The following is a 20,178-nucleotide window of genomic DNA, read 5'->3' on the forward strand; positions in this document are numbered from 1 at the left end:
TTTGGGATTTAGCCTTAGTTACATTAATTTACAAATAATGTAAAAAGAAAATTTTAAAAAGTAACTGAATGTATTTAGGTATTATGGTAGGCTATTTTGGACTAAAAGACTTATTATTATTGTTATTATTATATAATACTAAGAAAGGTTAAAAATGTTTGAATCAAATTGTGTTTTTTAACAATCACTAACATTTAGCTTTTTAAAGTGTTAAACATTTAAAATAATCCCTACAAAAAAGTCAGCTTGATTGTTAAATCTGATTTTTGTGTTTCACATCTACACTTAGAAAAATGCTTTAAACTGTTTTGGTATATTTAATATTAGCTATCTGTAAACTTATGTGATTAAGAAAATCACTACTTTAATCCAAAATAAGTTAAAAGCAATTAACTTAACTCAATTTCAAACTCCTTAAACATGAAAAAACTATGCATATTGCATCAAATGGAATCAAATGAAAAAACTACTCAGTGACAGAGTGGCACTGAAGTAGTCAACCTTGCTAAAATAAAAACACACTTTGTGATTAGCCCCAAAAAATGAACAGCCCAAATAAGTATAAAAATGATTTTTGAAGAAGGGTGCAACAATCTTTAACAATTATAAAATGATTCAATTAGGTACTGTTAAAGCTTCGTACACACATTCATCATCTGATAAAATGTACATAAGAAATTTAATAAGTCTATTTACCTTCGATATCTTCTATTGCTAAATTTTCATCTGAAATTCCTGAGACAAAAAAGAACTGCATGTTACAACTTCCAGGAAAGAAAAATTCTTTTAGTGAAGTGAAAACATTTTTTATCTTTTATAGGGCAATTTTATCAACCTGAAAAGTTACTTTATTAAAAATTTTAGGAAATCCAACAGTGAATGAAAATATTAAGGGTCTGCGTATTGTTTCATTTCTGTATCGTTATCATTCCGATATGATAGCGGAAAAAAAGTGTCATCGGATTGACAAGAATTCCGGTATATACCGAAACTTAAGCCAACTACAAGACCGAATAAACTTTTTTTACCGATTTTTTCGTCGTAATTATTCCGGTAGCTTTTTTTTTCCGCTATCGTATCGGCATGATAACAATACGGAAATGAAACGATACGCAGAGCCTTAGAAAATATGTAGTAACAATTATTTTTTACAGATGCATTTGCAAAGCCTTTTGAGTCATTAACATAGTGTCCTAAGTATTCCTTGTATGGAGTTGCATCAAAACTAAGTAATTTTTTAAAACTAAATCAAATAGTTAATACAAACATTTTAAAACTTAAATGCAAGCAAAATTAGTTTAGCTCCAGTATTCAATCTTCTTGTGTAAAATCCATATATGTAACTGCCAGCAACTGTTTCATTTTTTAACTTTTCTTTATTCTTCAGTGTGCTCTTTGGAGCCAAATTCCCTTTACATTCTATAAGTTTTTATATTTTAAATATTTGCATGCAAACACTCTAAAACTTATTTAAGAAAAACCATAGTTTGAATTTATGTAATATTTAATTCAGGTAACATTATTTTTACATTAAAATGTTTCCAAAAGTGCATAAACATTTCCTGACCTTTTGCTTTTTTAAAACTCTCTTTTTAAATAATGAGGCTCTTCCTTTCATAGTACACAATTATTAACTACATCAACGGAGAAAGTCATATATAATATATTTTCATCTCTAAATCTTAAACTCAAACTGAAATCAAAGCTTTATTTTATTTCCTCAAATATGGTTGGTCTGGCTGTTAAATTGTCTTGCCATGTAGTCTCAATCACGTTAGTAACTTTTGCCACGTTAATTATGCATCCTTTACATGCCACATTAATTATGCATCCTCTTTATATTACTGGGAATGTGACTTAAGTTTATTCATTTACCAGATTTGATTTCATTAAGCAAAAAGTAAATCTTTGAAAAATAGTATAACACTGTGCCATGCTGAAGAAAAACTGCTAAAAAGCTCAAATGTAATTACAAGAGCTTACAAATCAGATTTTTTGTTTGGAGAATCCGCACACAAATACAAAATTCAAGAGTTGCGTTGGCAAAAGTCATTCCTTGGTTGTTGGACTTGGTTATGTTACAAGTAACTGCTGGTTTTATATCTGCAAAATGATCAAAGCCGCTAACTTTTAAAGCTATCATTGAATTGCTGTTATTATAATCTTTGAAAGCTTGATTTCTCTATGAACTGTGTTCACGCAAATATTCAATCCCTTTTTTAAATTTATAAAAATAGTTCGTTTTGTGTTGAGATAAAATTTTTTTATCTTCGTTTAGGAGACTAATTATCAGGGACAGCAATAATTAGCTGGGAAAGATTATTGACTTCCACGCCCTCTATCTCGGTGGCGCGTAATTCAATAAACAAAATTTTTGATATAACAGACAAACCGAGAAAGTCAACATGTTGAAATTTTGTTGCAATTAGTATTTTTTTTTTCGAGAAAATTGGCTTTTAATTAACTTCACAGCCATTTGCTTGTTTTTGCTTGTTTTAACTCATTTTTTTGAAAACTAACGCTGGTGTTCCTTAAACTCTTTTTAGGAAACTGAGTTTGTAGTTATGAAATATTTCATAGTTTTATGCCGTCCATTTCACCAGCATCTTCTAAATGTCGTAATATGAATCAGTTAATACACATTTAAATTTCAATTATGATAAACTTGTAAATTAGTGACATAACAACTGTATTGGTAAAATAACAAGTGAATACAGTACGAAATTTTCAATGGTACTCAGATCATCTAAAAACAATTTTAAATGGACTCCGTTATGCAATAGGGGACCAACCAACATTTTCAATATTTCGAGATAATTAAGAAAAACAATTTTAAAACCAGACGTAATTTCAGTTTTACAATATGAAATTGTTAACAAATACATTCACAGCCTCTTGCTAATGTGACTATAAGTAGAATATTATTATAGATATTTATAATTAGCCTTTTTTCCAACTAATTACTCATTTTTTTAAAAATATTTGGTTGGTTCCCTATTGCATAACGGGGTCCCAATATTTCTAAATAATTAAGTTTTTAAAATTAAATATGCTCTTGATTTGGCATGAACTTTTAACTAATTAAAAAGGTGGTACATACCTCTATAAGTTATATCAAAATATTGGTTCATAGTTATGTCTTTTTGATTTATTTTGACAAAAATAAAACTACAAATAAAAAAGATTAAAAAAAAAATTACAAAAAATGATTATTCTTAAAAATAATTATGCAAATACCCTAATTATGCAAACTTTTTGTTCCAATATATCTTTTTATTGTAAAAAGATATTTACATCAAACTTCGCAAACTAATCAATAATGGTGCAATGCATGTTCTGAAGTAAAAAAATGTTAATAAATCCAAAGTATAACTTTAATTTGCTCAATTACAATAATTCGGGTAATTTTCCCTAAAAAGAAGAACAAAAATGCGTAAATAAGTAAGTAAATAAAGTAAAATAAGTAAAAACAAGAAAATAATATTTTTTTAGTTCGAAACATAGACTTCTACGTAAAGAATGAATCCTGAAAATTTCAACAAATTTGACGTAGCAGATTTTAAGTTAATTACGATCAAAGTTAAAAAAATGCGAATCCGATAAAAACTCGTTAAAAGAATAAAAACTAATCTAAACAATTACTATAAAGTCTCAACAGTTCCAGAAGCAAACATTTCACCTTCTGTAGCAATATTTTTATCTTCAAAACTCTTTTTTTTGCTCTGAGCTTTTTTCTTCTTTTTTTAACGATATCACTTGATTTTTTTATTCGTCCGATATGAACTTTTTACTCGTCCGATATCATATTTATGTAAGCCGTATATACAAAATTGACCAGGTTACAAACCAAAGCTATGATAAACACTTAACAAACTATAACCACCTTCATTGAAACATAGCACTGCAGATGCAAAAAAAAAAAAAAATTTGGTTTTATTCAATAATGAGAACTTAACCTCCTTTGCATTACATGCATCCAATAAATTTATGGAAATACCATGGTTGTGTTGCTTGGATGTATGTCTTCAAGTCAAAACTAGAAGCTCTATAGACTATAAAGTTAATTTCCATACTGAATGAACACAAATATAGATAGGAAATGATATATATTCAGGTATCACCCTGGTTGCTAAGACCGTTGTTAAGGAATTAGAAAATTATAAACATTTCAAATGCTAAATTAGAATAATTAGAATAATTTAGATGCTGTTTAATCTAATTTTGATCCTATTTTCAGAATCAGCAACGTCAAATTGACCCGAAAAATTGATAATTTAAATTTTAAGAATTTTGAATTTTTTGAGGTAAGTACCACCTTAATGTAAAACCATGCAATGAAGATATTTAGGTTTTTATTATATTTTATTACAAAACTGCTCACTGTCATTATTAAACCAAACGAAAGTTTTAATGATAGTAAGATAAAAATACATTTTTTTTTGTGCTAGTTTTTTGTTTTTTTTAAATCTAAGTTAACTAAGGGAAATGACGAGTGACAGATTTACAGCAAACCTTTCCTTTCAATTACTGTGTCTCAGGAGGATAACATATATCAGGGAGTTTATTTCCAAAGTATAAGTTTGGCAAAGGGTATAAACAATTAAACATACCTGACAAGCCTGAAAGACGTTGCAAAATTGCAATCAAAAACATAAAGTCAAGCTGTTTCAATTACTAAACAAGAAACATAAATCTCAGGAAAAAGTGCGATGTATTTATGCAATTCCCAGAGGAAATATTCCAGATACCCCCAAAAAAGTCTTTACTTGCAAAGGTCATTGGACTGATTTCGAAACTTGTCAAGTTCATTGAAACTTGTCAAGTTCATTCACAAACTATTTTCATAACTAGATGAGTTTGGAGCTCACCAGGATGGCCATTGATGTAATAGTTTTAAATGTCTGTGTAAAAAAATGAACAACTATAGTTTTCTGTTTCCATTCACTAGAAGTTTTGTAAGCAAGGAGTATATTGACAGTTCTGCTACTCCAAAAATTTTTAAAGTAAAAATTAGCATGCAGCTTGAAGGTTTTATATTTGGAATCAGATACTCTGTTAAGCCCCTACACACCAATTCAATACAATAAACTACACTCCAACTTATCAAGGCGATGACGTATTTGGAAAAACAATCCTGATAATTTCACGGCTGCTGCTTTAAGTTTTGTGATTTGCTTATTGTTTGCAAGAAAGAAATTTTTATGCAAACCACTAACAGAAATATGCAATTGGAAAGTTGCCATTCTATATGACTAAAATAAAGTAAAATTGAGATTACTTAAAATGGTTGTTTTGATGATTAATCAATGATAAAATGATTGGTTGAACACGCATGTTTAAATATGTAAAATTTTATCTAATTATATCAATGAAATAAAGTATTTGTTTCATAATCTTTCAAAGTTGATGCTTGCTTTATCAAGATCCTTTAAAACAGCCTTGGGTACAGCAGAGTATATCAGTCAATAGGGTTTAGATGAATTAGAAGACTCAATATTTTATTAAAAAGAAATAGGAGGCTACACCAACTTAGCTTCCTATTATATTCTATACTAGTGCAGCCTCTTTAACCCACCGGCTTCTTCCATTAAAGAACTCAACAGCTGATCTGAAACAATCAAGCGTCAGTATTTCAATCGATCACTTACAGCCAATAAGTTTTTCCATCCATGTCTTCATTTCAGTCTCATTAGATTTATTATCAAACATTTTCTTAAACGGTTATTACATGCTAATGACACCTCGGTCAACAAGAACCTGCTTTAAAAGTGTAATTAATCATTTATGTAAACCCGGAGTAATGTATTTACCTAGCCCAAACCAATGATATATCGCGAGGTTAGAATTATTTTGTTCTATTTCCAAGTTTAAACGTTGGGAGAAAGTTTTTTATTTTTTTCTTAAAGTAAAAATTATTTAAAATTTTAGCCTTATTTTTAAAGAAATAATAACTTGTGCTTTAAATAATTTATGTTTAAACAAATTATTTAGAAAAAAACTTGTAAAATAGAGCGCATTTTAGAAGTAATTATTGCTTACTAAAATTAATAACTCATTTTCTCCCAACTTTTAAAATAGGAGATGGAACAAAATAATTCTAACCTCGCGATATATTAACTAGACATCTAACTCAAGCTTCCGTAGCGAAGCAAATTTTTTGCCAGCCAGGTTTGTTTTTCCAGCCTGAAATGACAAAATGTTAAATAAAAGTAAAAAAAAAAAGAATTGTCAGTTTAAATAAAGCGGCTACCGGCATTAAAAACTTTTAAAATCTTGCTTCACTTTTTCTTACGGAATTTTGTGAAGTTAGACATCGAGTTAATATATATCATTGACGTAACCGGATAAAAAAACCGAGACTATATAATTTTTTTAATTTTATTTAACGCTAAAACCTTGTAAGATATAATTTACAAATTTAATAAAAAGTATTCACTTTGACAATTATCACATTTTTTTTATCAAATATTTTCATTATTTGCAAAACTGCAAACAATGAAAATATTTGATAAGTCAAAGATCTCTAAGATAAAACTGAGCATAAAACGCTTTCCAACTTATTTTTAACAAGCAGCTAAATAACTCTAAACATTACGACTACTATAATTAGTGAGCCATTTTTTTACAAAATTTCTGCCCGCAGTTATTGGTTGCAGTTGCGCGTCATTCAGGCCTATTATGCAGTAGGCCATGGGAAAGGTCAAAAAAAATTTTTAAATCTTTTATCCCAGAAATTAAAACCTTTTTAAATATCTCTAACGACGTTAAAACTTTTTTTGAACCGAAAAAAGATTTTTCGAAAATTAATTCAGCCAAATCATATTTAAGAAAACAACATATTAATAAGGTCTGATGACCATGAGGTTTTGTCGACTTCTTCTCTGATTGGTTGTTCTTTGCTAGATTTTTTTTTTAATTTGGTTTTCCAGCAGCAAAAAAAATTTCTATTAACAAAAATTAAGATGGAATATCATAAAGTTGAAAGTGAAAGAAACAAAGCGTAGTTTTTTATTTCTGGTGGTTGCGGTTACGTGAAGAGCAAACTTTGCTAAAAACTTCATGAAAGAAGAAAACTGGAGAAACTTTGGCGACAACGAACTTTAAACAATTTGCAGATGGATCACCGACTTTTATTTTATCAATGTTTTCTTGTTTAGTATCAGCTGAACTTGTTCAGTATACAATATATTTTGTAAGCACATTAAGTGTTCCAAGTTGACTTTTATCTTAAATTCAAAAAGGAGTGTTTTTTTGCTTTTGGGTTTTAGTTAATTTGGTTTATCGAGACAATAAATATTTTAAAGCTTTTGTGAAAAATCTATATTGGATGCAATTCAGCAATTTCATTATTTGATGAAGGGAAGATTTTTTCGACATTTTGTACTTTCGGTATAATCATGTAACTGCTCCTGAGTTGAGGAACAACAATTATATTCTTCTTTATAAAAAGAAAGCCGGAAAACGTTTTCTTTATTTTACTTATTGTGATTATCATGACAGTTAATCACACATTTTTCATTAATACATAAAAAGTCCCCAGTTCCGAGCCCCAGGACTGCTTGTAGAAGGCCTTAATTTGGCATGAATCAGAAAGATAAAACTGGTTAGTAAATACTTTCAAAAACAGTGTTAAAAATTATTTGAAACTCATTTTTGTGTTGATGAAATGATAATAATGAGATTTTCATAGCTTGAAAATACAAAAACTATTCTAATGCGATGAGAAATTTCAAAGTATATGGCTACATATATTGTTTAATTACATAAAACATACTGTTATAAAATACTTAAAAAAATTAAAACGTTAAGGTGGTAACCCTTGAAATAATTTATTTTTAGAGTTTAAGCTATTTATTGATATATGGTAGTAAAACTTGATTCTATTTCAAAAAATAATAAAAAAAAAATCATTCGAAAATTTTTTTTTGCCTTGATTATCCAAAAATAAATTAGTTAAACTTCAAGCAATGGGGTGTATTTGAAAACATAATATCTCACTATATAATAATTTACAGCTTTGAAATTTTGCAAAAATGTTTATTATATACAATATTTTCATTTGTCTTAGGATTTTTTGATTTGCCTTGATAACTCCAAAGTTATGCAAAATGTTTCAGAGTTAATTTATTTAGTCAATCAAATAAGTACTAAATTTCATATAAATCTGAAATTTTCTCTTTATATTACAAAATCCTTTGAGAAATGATTTATCAATGTCTTATAAAAATGTCCTAAAAAGTTCAGTTCATAAATCCATACCATTTTAAAAAACCATGTTTTAAAATGTGGAATGTCTCGAAAATTATTAAACCTGGAAAAACGAGACTTTTAATAAAGTATTTCAAAAATAATGCTTAAAAACCAATACACAATTATATCAGTATGTTGACAATCATGTTAAAAAAACTTATTTATGTTATACATTTTTGAAAAGCTATTAAAATTCTTAATTAAATATAATAGAAATATTCTTTTTGAAAATTTCATTAAAAATCAACATTTATTTCTAGGGTTACCACCTTAATTATATAAATAGCTAATTATGAAGACTTGGCGAAGTCCAGGTTTGAACGGTTTGAAAATATTCGGTGCACGTTTATCTCAGTGTATCTGCGTTTTGAAAATTCGCAACATATAGTAACCAGCTGCGATTTCTTGAGACGTTACTGACCACAGTTTGCTATTTTTTCTTCATTGAGATCTCGTTGCTGAGGTAAGCGTGCTGAGTGACTTTTAAGCAAATAGTTTACTTATTTTTTTTACTTATTTTGTTTAATTTTTATTTTTTGTTTTTAAGTACAAAAAGTTAAATAGCAAAAAAATACTTTTTTTTTTGTTGCGTAAAAAAACAAAATAAAATTAAAACGAAAATAACCAAAATTCGCCATCTTCAACTATTTTTTGAAAAAAACAAAAACAAAAACAAAAACAATATAATAAATAATCCAATTATATTTTAAAGATCTGAGGCCAATGCTATAAACATTAAAAACGATGTTTTTTCCGCAAAACACCAACTTTTTACCGTAAAAAAGCGAAGAAAAAAAACAGTCGATTGCTATAAACATTCAAAAAACTCCGTTTTTAAGATAAAAGCTTCGCTATTAAATCCAATTTGGATTTAATAGCGAAATTTTTATCTTAAAAACGGAATTTTTGTATTATCCAATGCTATAAACGAACAAAGGAATCACTTTTTTAGATAAAAAATGCGTTTTTTCGAAAAAAAACTTCAGATAGATTTTTGATCTCAATTGTAGATATTTTCTTCGTGATTTTTGGCGGCTATTGTGGAACAACGTTAGCACTTCAAAATCATTGAACATTCTTTGTTTGTGTTTTTATGTAGATATTTTATAGATAAAACTGAAAAGGATTTTGGTAACTCCATAACATACTAATCACTTAAAATCTGCATTTAATCGATTATTCAGTTCCTTGTAGTGTTTCGTTAATAAAGCTTGCATGAATTTAACATTCCATGCCTATTTACGTAGGTTTTCGATAGTTATTTTGGTTAAACAAATTTTTCATAATGTTTGACTAAAGAAAAGTTTAAATAGTCGATAAATATGCCATATAATACACAAATACACAACAAAATAAAATATGCCATATAATACACAAATACACAACAAGATAAAATGCTGTCTAAAGAACTTAAAATGTTACTAGCAATATAGATCAGAGAAAACAAAGAGATTCTTCTTGAGAAGCTCAGCATGTTTTAGTTAGCAAACTATTTAAATAAAAGTATGTATAACTACATTATATTTTATATATATGTATGTATGTATATATATATATACATATATACACATACAAATGCTATAGTATAAGTATGTAATATATGGTATATATTAACATAATATATGTATGTAATCAATCAATCATATATCTCTAAATAAAGATTTTACATTCAAGTTTATATATATATATATAGTTATAAACTAATGTGAAGTAAACTACTAAAAGTGCTAATGATATATAAAAAGGGTAATAATAATGGCAATTTAATCATTATATTCAACAACAGTAGCAACAGCAGAGATATATTACAATATATAAAATTAACAATGATAACATGATGTAATGCATAGTATATATCAATTTTATATATATGTAATATATATACATATATGTATGTAATATATATATATATATGTATGTAATATATATATATATATATATATATATATATATATATATATATATATATATATATATATATATATATGTATATATATATATATATATATACATGCACACATATATAATTAAATATTTTTGCATATATACATATACATATATATATATTATATATATATATATATATATATATATATATATATATATATATATATATATATATATATATATATATATATATATATATGTATATATATATGTATGTATGTATGTATGTATGTATGTATGTATGTATGTATGTATGTATGTATGTATGTATGTATGTATGTATGTATGTATGTATGTATGTATGTATGTATGTATGTATGTATGTATGTATGTATGTATGTATGTATGTATGTATGTATGTATGTATGTATGTATGTTTGTATATATTTTAAAGGTGCTGCAGGGAGACAACTCACAGAATTAGATAACGTTGTTTAGACATTGTTGACAGGAAGTCAATAAATGTATCTGGAATCGATGTTCCTGATTTTAATATCTCTTTTTGTACAACAGATGTTTGTACAAACTTCGAAATCTTAGTCTTCATCCGAAAAAATTAAATCCATGTTCCTATTTTAATTTTACACAGTTTTGAACACCAAATACTAGAATGTAAAAATATTTATAAAAATAGAATAGACAGCACAGCCTACTTAAAAACTAATAAAATTTATTAAGTAGGCCTACTTAACAAAAAATTTTTAAAAAATTGTTGTTATCAATGACGTATTACGGATAAAAAAAGTGCGTAAATTTTAGTGACGCATACGTTTTATGCTTTATAGCAATGGCCGAAAAAAATACAAACAGCGATAAATTCTTCGAGTTTACGCATTTTTTTACGTTAAAATTATTTACTTAAAAAAATTGCGTTTTTACGAAAGAATTTTTTTCTCGAAAAAAACTTCGAACAGTTTATAGCATTGGCCCCAGTGCAAAATTCTAATGCGCGCGGTTATGCTTCAGGTAACTCTTTTTAAAATCTCGGATTTCCGAAAAGAGATAGAAAAATTTTAAGACGAAAACCGAGAAAAAAACGAGCTTTTTCTTAGCTTATTAGTGGTGCAAACGAGCAATATTTTTTCAAAGGTTTTTTAAAGGTTCAAACGAAAAGGTTTTTCAAAGGTTCAAACAAGCAATATTTTTTCAAAGGCTTTTCAAAATCTATTTTTGTACGCGAATATCTGTTGTCTGTCTTAAGAAAACTTCTTTCAAGGAAGTTCACGTTGATTGAATGAAGTTGTGTTTTTGTGAAAAGATTGCTGTGACGATGTCCATCAAATATTTCATGTTAACCTGGGAGAATAAAATAATATCCGGTGATCCTTTCTCTTGAGACAATCGAATTGTTTAGCTTCCGTTCAATAAGATAAGCATATCAACCATTTATGAAATGAAATTCGTTGATACGCTTCTCAAAATCTCAATGATATTTTGAATTTTATTGTTTGTTCCAATTATTGTTGTGTCGGTTGAAGGAACTTATTACAAAATTGTTTTTCATTTTTTTTAATGCTACAAAAAATTAATAAAAAAACCTGCTAAAAAAACGGCAGCTTTTCGCTCAGTGGACTCAAAAGAGACCTTTTTACATTTTTTTGGATTTTTTTTTTAACCAATTTTTTTTTTTTTACAGTTTTTTATAACATTTTCTCAACATTGATAAAAAAATCTATTTAGGTTCAACAATGAACCTAGAACGAAAATCGAGAACGCTTGAATAACATTATTAAAAAAGAACTGCTTTCCTAAATTATTCTGAAATAGTACATAAATTTTTAAATATTTTGGCTCGTAAAGTTTTTTTTTTTTTTAACTTTATCAACTTTTAGGTTTATAGGTTATTGTATTAGACTATAATAGTTCATATAATCATCATTGCAAAAAATCAAATTACTATAGGAGTTTTTTTAATAATGATTCCATCAAATTTAAACCAACCAAAAAATCCTGGTTTCCAAATTTCACAACTTAAATTGTTAAACATAACGATTTGTCGATGAAAAGAGCTGCTGACAAAAGTTGATGGGGGAAACACGTTTTGGATTATTGCGTGTACTCAACCGTCTTAACTTACCATCAAGAAACAACTGTCATACCACTGATCAATTAGTTTTGTCGTACCCAACCTGCATTAATCATAGAAGAAACATATTTTATTTGCAGAATCATTTGTTTTAGAAGCGAGAGAGATTCTAAACGGACATTAAAAGCATTACCAAAGTTTTCTACAAAGCGTACCACCAATGATATCTGTTTTGTTGCTGTAGTCTGTTACCTGCATCTTTACACTCTAATGCAAAATTAAATTATCTTTATCACCTTCTTGGTAATTTGCTTTCTCAACTCTTATAATCCTAAATTTACAACAAAGGAAGATGATGTTGGTGCCACAAAGATTAAGATGAATAAAGTCGACAAAGGCTTTTTTTTTTCTCTAGAATCTAATAATGAATAGAGCTGAAATAATAAAAATGTTTTCAGATCAATTCCTCTTGAAAACGTTTTGCAAATGTATCCTTGTTTATAAAATCTTTATTAACAATTATCTTTAACAATATTTAATAAAAATATATTACGCGTTTACACATAATAATCTTACTCTAAAAAATGCTTCCGAAAAAAAGGTCTTACAAAAGTAGTTTTTTATAGTTTTTCTTTTTTTGAAGCTGACAAAGTTGAACATCTTTCTTGTGAAAACTTATTTTTTTTTTAAACTTTTCTATATCGATAAACCAGTCATGCATTGAATTGTAAACGTATTGAAACGGACCATAGCTTATGAAGGGTGGACTAGGTAAATTTGACCCCCCAGAGTAAACTGCGCAGCTCTTAAAGGGGCAAGGATTTTGTTTCCAGGCGTATCTAAGTCCATAAACAGCACCACCGTTTGCAACAAGAAGAACTTTGTTGTTGGTTGCGTAGGAAACTTTAGCTTCTATCCAACTACCATTGCTCTGTTGCACCTATTACAAAAATGTTTTTCTTTTTTTAATGCTACAAAAAAAAAATTACAAAAAAATAATTAAATTAATAAGAAAAATACCTTTTTAAAAAAAGGCAGCTTTGAACTCCAAAAAGAAAAATTGCAGAGAATTCAAAAGAAACTTTCATTTTACATATTTTAGAAGTATTTTATAACAAAGCATCTTTGGTCAAACGACATTCTTCTCTGGACCCAAAGTTTTTAAGAAAAAGATGGATATCAATTTAAGATTTAAACATGAAAGTTTTTTTAAAATTTTTAAAAATCATAAAAACCTTTCCAATGTTTATGGTTAGAATTGGTTGAAAATATATCTAGTAAATCAGCTTTTAAATGCTTCTTAAAAATAATTACAACAAAAATAATACAAACAAACCTCAAACCCATCCAAATTGACAATTTCAATGCCCTGAGCTGGAACTGATTCCGCTTTGTAATATACTATGATGCTTTGCGGTCCTTCCATTGACATACAAACCAATGCTTTGTCAAAGATCGGTCCAGTCCAGTATACACTTTCGTTGAAAATAACTGCGCGTGCGCTTAACACCAATCTCTCGGCCATATCTGCTTTGTCTCGTGGATGAATACTACCGTACGGAGATTTGTCGTCAGCCAGATCCATGGCAACTGCCATAAAAACATTCTCTTGTTGCTTATTAGGCACATAACCGTATCCTGCAGTTTGAAGCCATCGAATTGTAGGAAATCCAGGAATATTATCATCAGACAGCGAAGCGAGCTAAAACGTTTCTATTCACCTTATTAAAATTACTATAATTACGTTATTTTTTACATTATTATTTTCACTTGCTTAGATTGCTAAAGCCTGAATATAAGCTACCTGCAAATAAAAATTTGGTGGAAATTTGGTGAAAAATATACCTGAACAAAGCCAAAGGGAAACTTTGGATCTGTTTGTCCACCTGTTCCACTTCTCCAATCTTTTCTCCAACCGTTAATCATGGCGGGAAACGTGCAATTATATCCATCGGGCTTGTAAGCGTTTTGTTCCCCTTGGTACCATATAGCTCCATAAATTGTAGTGTTAAGAAATGGTGAAATCATAGCGTTCCACAACACGTTGTTATTGTTGTATGTCACAGGGAAACTAAAATTATATAAAATCAATAAAGTAATTAAAAGTTACTTTTTATATCGCTATTTTATTTTTACAGAAAATTATAATGAAGCTCAAAATATACCTGGAGGTCGCATTACAAACCCTGAGAGTTTCAGGAGATGACCAAGATTCAACACAGCTTCCACCGTAGTTGGACGATATTAATCCAATTGGTACTTTATAGAGATCGTATAATTTTCGTCCGTACATCCAGCAAACAGCAGAAAATGGACCAACGGTTGCTATTATTACAGTAAAACACAAGCGCTTAAAAAAAGACTTTTCCACCTTCTTACCATTCCTGTAAGTTACGCAAAGCGTGGGAGCTCTTGATGAAAGGAACTCCAAACGTGTTGCTCAAGAAAAATTTTGTGACAATTTTACAATAAACTTTTGAAGTTTTGATTTTAAAAATAAAAGTAATGTAAGAAAAATTAGCCTTTTGCACGTGACAAAGTTTTTTCCATAACTACTTAGTGAAAACTTCTGGGAAAAAATCTTTTAAAAAAAAAACGTGTTTTAAATGAATAACTTTATATAATTTTTACATTCGACTTCTGTTTCAGCAATTAAGTTTAGTAACCTCTCGGGAAAAAGGGGTCGAGAAAGAGAGCTTTTAAAATTCATATTAATTAACGAAATTCGCATGCTTCACTCAGAAAAGGTTTCAGGAGGCGAAAAATAATCTTAATTGCCCTTAATTGGAGATTAGTTTTATTATTAATATCTAAATTTGACTCGAGGTTCACAGTTTCCTCTTGGGCGAAAATTTTAAAAATAAATTATCAAAAGATATGAAATTATATTATATATAAAGCCTTGTGAATGATGTTATAATATCGATGTTATTATAGCATTTATACAAAAAGATTCCTTGATTTTTTAACCCGGAATAAAGTTTCAACTTAGCCAAAGCAAAAAAATTTCATTAAGACAGAGAACTTATTCTCAGGGAGATTGCCAAAGAATGTTTATATCCAAATAATACGCTATAGCGATGTAACTTAAGTTACAGCATGCTATTCAAAATAAGAGACGTTACCTGCGGATGGTAAGGTCCATTGTTGTTCAATGTTGGCTGTTGAAATTTCTCTAATAGGAACGCTTGAATAATATCTTGCCGAGGTAAAAAAACGAATGTTTGTGTAGGTTGAAGCAATTTTCTTCTCATCCTCAGATGTGGATGCCTAAAAGAGTTTTTTTATTATAACTAAACTGATACAATAAAGAAACTCTTTAGAAAGGAATTCTTCGATTCTTGAAGGATTACCTGGTTTACTGCAAACTGCATGTTACTCTGTCCACCACAAAGCCAGACATTTCCGAATAAAACATCATTAATCTGAATGGTCACTAATCTATTGCCAACAATCGAAGTGCCCTCTATTGAAACTGGCTCGCCAGGTTCTTGTTTGTCTAATACGACACTCCAAACGTTATCTCCACTTGCGTCTAAACGAAAAGTAGTTAGTCAAAGCCAAACAGCAGATATGTAATAACATTCTAAATGACACTTTACAAGTTTGCAAATAATAAACATAAACAAAACTTAAATTAAAAGGAAAGATGCAATTGAGGGTCAGCAACCTTCTAAATTACTCTTTGCATATTTGCAAATATTAAACATAAGTAAAATTTAGTAAAAGTTTAAATGAAAAAATGATATTGATAAAATATTTTTATTGATATTACAATATCAGCAAGCTAGTGTTGGATTATAAAGTTTTTAAATACTTGTTCATTTATTAATTGTAATAATTATATTATATATAGAATTTTCTGATTGAGATTTACACTACTTTTTCGAACAACCGTGATGTAGCGTGTTCCTTTGACTTCTATGATGACATCTCTGCCTTCTTCTCCAAATCCCCAAACAACAGCATTATAGGGACTTTTTTGTAACACCATATGATCAGCATAATGGTTTGCAAATCGAAAAACTGACAATCCGTAGCTTCTTTCACAAAGTAAAACCAATACAAAAAAAAATGTCAGCATTTTATCGACGTTGCAGCTTCTATATTTTAAACCTTAGTTGTAGCACAGCAAATATATCGCAGTATTTACTGTCGGAAGTGACTCAAGTTACGTGATTTGCATAAAGAAAAACATTTAAACGTCATTTGCTATCGTGAGCTGTTTTCCTAAACATAAAAAATCACACTTTCGCTAAAAATACAACAGAAAAAAAGTCTTTATCATGTTAAAGATGTTTTTATATCCCAACGAAATTTATTTTGATAAACTATTTGTTCATAAGAAAATAGTCTTGATAATTTTTACCGCCATGTCTTGCGATATTTATTAGCTTTAAAAAACATTTCAACCCGTGCAGAAATTAATTTTTTGTCAAAAAAGTTGTAAGCTGATTGTTGCCCTTTATGTGTCATTAAACGTTTAGCCATTCTAATTTTAAAAAAGTTTTTAAAAAAAATTTTAATCAACAAATAATTTAACATTAACTGTCGAAAAGTCTCTCAAATTGGATAAAGAAAAACCTTTTTAAGGTTTTTTATGTTATATTCCCGCGAAGCATCTTGTATAACATAAAATAAAATGGACGCTTTTGTTTCATTTTGTTATAAAATAAAGTAAAGAAACAATTTTGGTTGTTAAAGAAAACGTTGTTTTGATTTCTTAAAAAAAAAAAAAAAACAGCCAAACGGTTGGTTAAGAGAACCATTATTATAGAGTTTACCGAACATCAACTTGATCTTTTAAAAAAGATCAAACCATCGTTTGTAAACATTTGCATTGCGAAAAAAATTCCCAGTTACGAACAGTCGCAATTACGAGATTTTAAATTTCGAATATTTTCGTAAGACAAGAAACGTTTTTGGTAAAAATTCCGAAAGATTGCGTGATTACTAAAAGGCTGGGGCAAGAGGTCGTTAACAGACAAACTTGCAATACTTAACACAAGATATGTTTTTAAAAATTAAAATTAACTCATAGTTTGTCAACAACTCACGCATGTAAAAATGTAATTATATTTTTGTGACAGAATTTCATTTTTATTTCCATGTGTGGACACCAAACTCTCACTTAATTAAAGATTGACAAAGCTTCTTTTCTAAACCGCTTTTATAAATTGAAATGCTTAGGAAATTGAATCGGAAATAACGAAAAAAAAAAAAAAAAAAAAAAATGCATAAAATTATGACTTGACTGACTCTAATTTAACCTATTTATAAAAAAAAAATTTACGATTGTCGTAATCCTACGGAACTAAACGTTCTTAATGCAGATGTCTAATCATATGCTCATAGCAAACTATCATCTTACTCTGCAATGAGTGTCCTGTTACTGCTTTCTTAACACTGCCTTAGTGGCTGCAAATAAATCTTTGTACTATTGTAAATCCTTCTTCACTTTAACCACCCGATGTTTTTGCAAGAGCTAAGTTTTGTCAATGATTGACAGTTTTCTCGATATTATACTGTTAATAATCCTAATAAGGCAATTCAAAAAACCAAATTCTCTCTTAGTTTTACTTCACTCTCGCTGATTACCTCAACTGGTTAAACACTGGTTAAGTGACTGGCAGATTGTGATAGCAATAGAAGTAATAGTAAGAGAAGACCTCATACAGGATTTTACAAAAACAATTTATAATAAAACAGCATTTGTGGAGAGTCGATTTAGCAGTGACTGATTACATTGCATCCTGCGGCACGATCCTTATTAGGATCGTGCCGCAGGATGCAATGTGATCAGTCACTGCTAAATCAACTAATAGTAGCACTAAGACAAACGAAACGCTTTAGCAATCCTAGAGACAAGGCTGAAAATTCTGACATCATCAAGAAATGGTTTTAATTACTTGAGATGATTTTAAAAGATACAGGAATTAGTCCAATATTCAATTGCGATCAATTAGGCTTCACCACTTACCCAAAAACGGAAAATGTCTTCACAAAATAACGTAGTGCTATAGCATCACTAAGCATTGATGGCTCAGTCCGCCGGCAAGTTACTACTAATTACGCATGCTCCGCTAGTGGACAGGTATTTGTACGATATGTGATCTACAAGGGAAATAAGTTGAACATTAAGTACATGAACTTTGGTTCTGATGAAGTTGCCGAGCCCCTAGTGATAAAGTCTGAATGGAATTCCCTGATTTTTGAAAAGGTTCAAAATCATTTATCTGAAGAACATAAATCATCTTGTAAGCCGCATCAAAGTCCTCATATTTGGCTTCACGCCAAATATTAGCTCCCCTCTTCTTGAAATAGCCAAAAAGTCAATGACATACTCCTACGCCTCTCATCTTACACATCTTCTTCGACCTCTTGATCAATGCCTGCCATTTTCCGATAAAATAGTGTAATTTTAGGTACAAAGCATTACGGGATGTCTTGCGGGACCAAATAATCTTAATAAATCGCAACTTAATGAAATATTTAAACTTTTGCATTAATCATACTTATATATACTTTTGTAATTATATAAAAAGATATATTTGTAACACAACTTTTGCTTCAATTTTTTAAATCACATATCATTTTATTCATTTTTATTAGTTTAAATACATATTCCCTATTTAGATACTAAATAAGTAGTTGATGATACTGAGAAAAAAAAACAACCTTTTTAAAAAAACATGATTTTTTTTTGAAAAATAACTCAAAAGTAAAATTAAACATAGATAATACGAGCCAGCTTTTTTTTTTTTTACACGTTTTCTTTCGTGGTGCTATATCTCGATTAAAAAACCTTATAAAATAAGATATCCTCATATAAACTAAGCTTCTAATTAGGCATGATCAATACAAAGATATGTAAAACTGCAATCAATTTTTATTATTTCAATAATTTGTTTTATAATATTCCTTTTAGTTAATAAAATTTCCATTTGCATCAGAAAAACAGTTTCCATTTTGTGAAGCAAGTTTTGTAAAAAAGAATCAGTATTAAATAAATTACTTTCATTTGGTGTCAAACTTAAAAGAATTTGAATACATTTTTAACAAATTTAAAATTTCTTTATCAAATAATCAGCAATTGATTTCAAATAATATTCATTTGTGAGACAAATAATATTAGAGATAGTGACATCTGAACCCCAATGGCTGGATAAACCTTTTTGACTGTGAGCACCACAAAAACGCTACCCTTGATCCAAACTCTCAAGTCTTTGAGCTGTTGTATAAACTTATCATTAGGATTAAAGCAGAACGTGTTGGTTTATCTACTTTTGGTTTACGAGAATTCAGTATGTCAAGCAAAATATCCATAACTTTAATAAAAAAGGCTGTAAACAAACCATTTTCAGGCAACAGTTTGACAGAAGCATATATATTCAAAGCAGTAACAACTTGACTACTAAATATTTGTACTATCCTAGCTAAATTGGTTAAACACATGGAGTTATTACTGTGAGGAAGCTAATTTTAAGTAAAACAAGATGCCGTTTATAACAATATAACCACCTAAAACCATTAATTATTATTTTACACAGCAGCAAATAAAAAATGAAAAGACGCCAACGCCCAAAACATAACCGATAAAAAAAGGCAAATACGAAACAGAAAAAAGGGTGAATGAAAGACAGTCTGTGGTCAATCAGGAGTTAGTTAAGAGATACGAAAGGAGGGGGGTTACAAGACAGAACTTCAAGAATTACGAAGAGAAGAGTCAATACAGAGTTTTATGTTCTACGGAAAATAAGTAGACTGGAATTTTTGATTTTAAAAAAGGAGTTTAGAAGAAATAGTTTTTATATAATTTAAAGTGGAGAGATTTTTATTAACGATTGCGGTATATTAAAGAAAAAGAATTGTTATTATTAGAGTTTAAACAAAATTTGCGCGTAAAGAAAAGTACGCGTGTTAACAAGAATAAGTCAGAGTGCTACCATTACAAA

The 20,178-nt window shown here is 28.7% G+C and overlaps 1 protein-coding gene and 1 long non-coding RNA gene across 2 annotated transcripts in view; both read right to left on the reverse strand.

Moving 5' to 3' along the window:
• LOC149892806 (uncharacterized) overlaps positions 1 to 20,178 on the reverse strand; it is a 133,905-nt gene that overhangs the window by 77,816 nt on the left and 35,911 nt on the right. The window lies entirely within an intron of this gene.
• LOC149892812 (sialate O-acetylesterase-like) lies at positions 12,675 to 16,453 on the reverse strand. Its single transcript, XM_090069938.1, has 7 exons — positions 16,106 to 16,453; positions 15,577 to 15,758; positions 15,349 to 15,493; positions 14,389 to 14,548; positions 14,069 to 14,294; positions 13,560 to 13,925; positions 12,675 to 13,163 (listed from the first exon to the last, which is right to left on the reverse strand). Exons 1-7 carry the CDS (start codon positions 16,305 to 16,307, stop codon positions 12,828 to 12,830), a joined length of 1,617 nt encoding a protein of 538 aa, XP_089926064.1. The 5' UTR covers positions 16,308 to 16,453; the 3' UTR covers positions 12,675 to 12,827.

This window comes from Hydra viridissima, unplaced genomic scaffold (assembly GCF_058129835.1).
Source record: "Hydra viridissima isolate aposymbiotic clone 2 unplaced genomic scaffold, HvirCarnegie_v1 scaffold_1, whole genome shotgun sequence".
NCBI classification, from domain to species: Eukaryota; Metazoa; Cnidaria; class Hydrozoa; order Anthoathecata; family Hydridae; genus Hydra; species Hydra viridissima.

What these genes read in the sequence shown, in the direction of transcription:
- LOC149892812 (XM_090069938.1), bottom strand. Translation starts at nt 16,307, where the DNA reads ATGCTGACATTTTTTTTTGTATTGGTTTTACTTTGTGAAAGAAGCTAC. An exon ending in ATGGACCTTACCATCCGCAG is followed by an intron (nt 14,549 to 15,348) that starts GTAACGTCTCTT and finishes CTGTAATAATAG; the next exon opens with CAACCGTTGGTCCATTTTCT. An exon ending in TTCCCTTTGGCTTTGTTCAG is followed by an intron (nt 13,926 to 14,068) that starts GTATATTTTTCA and finishes GAAACGTTTTAG; the next exon opens with CTCGCTTCGCTGTCTGATGA.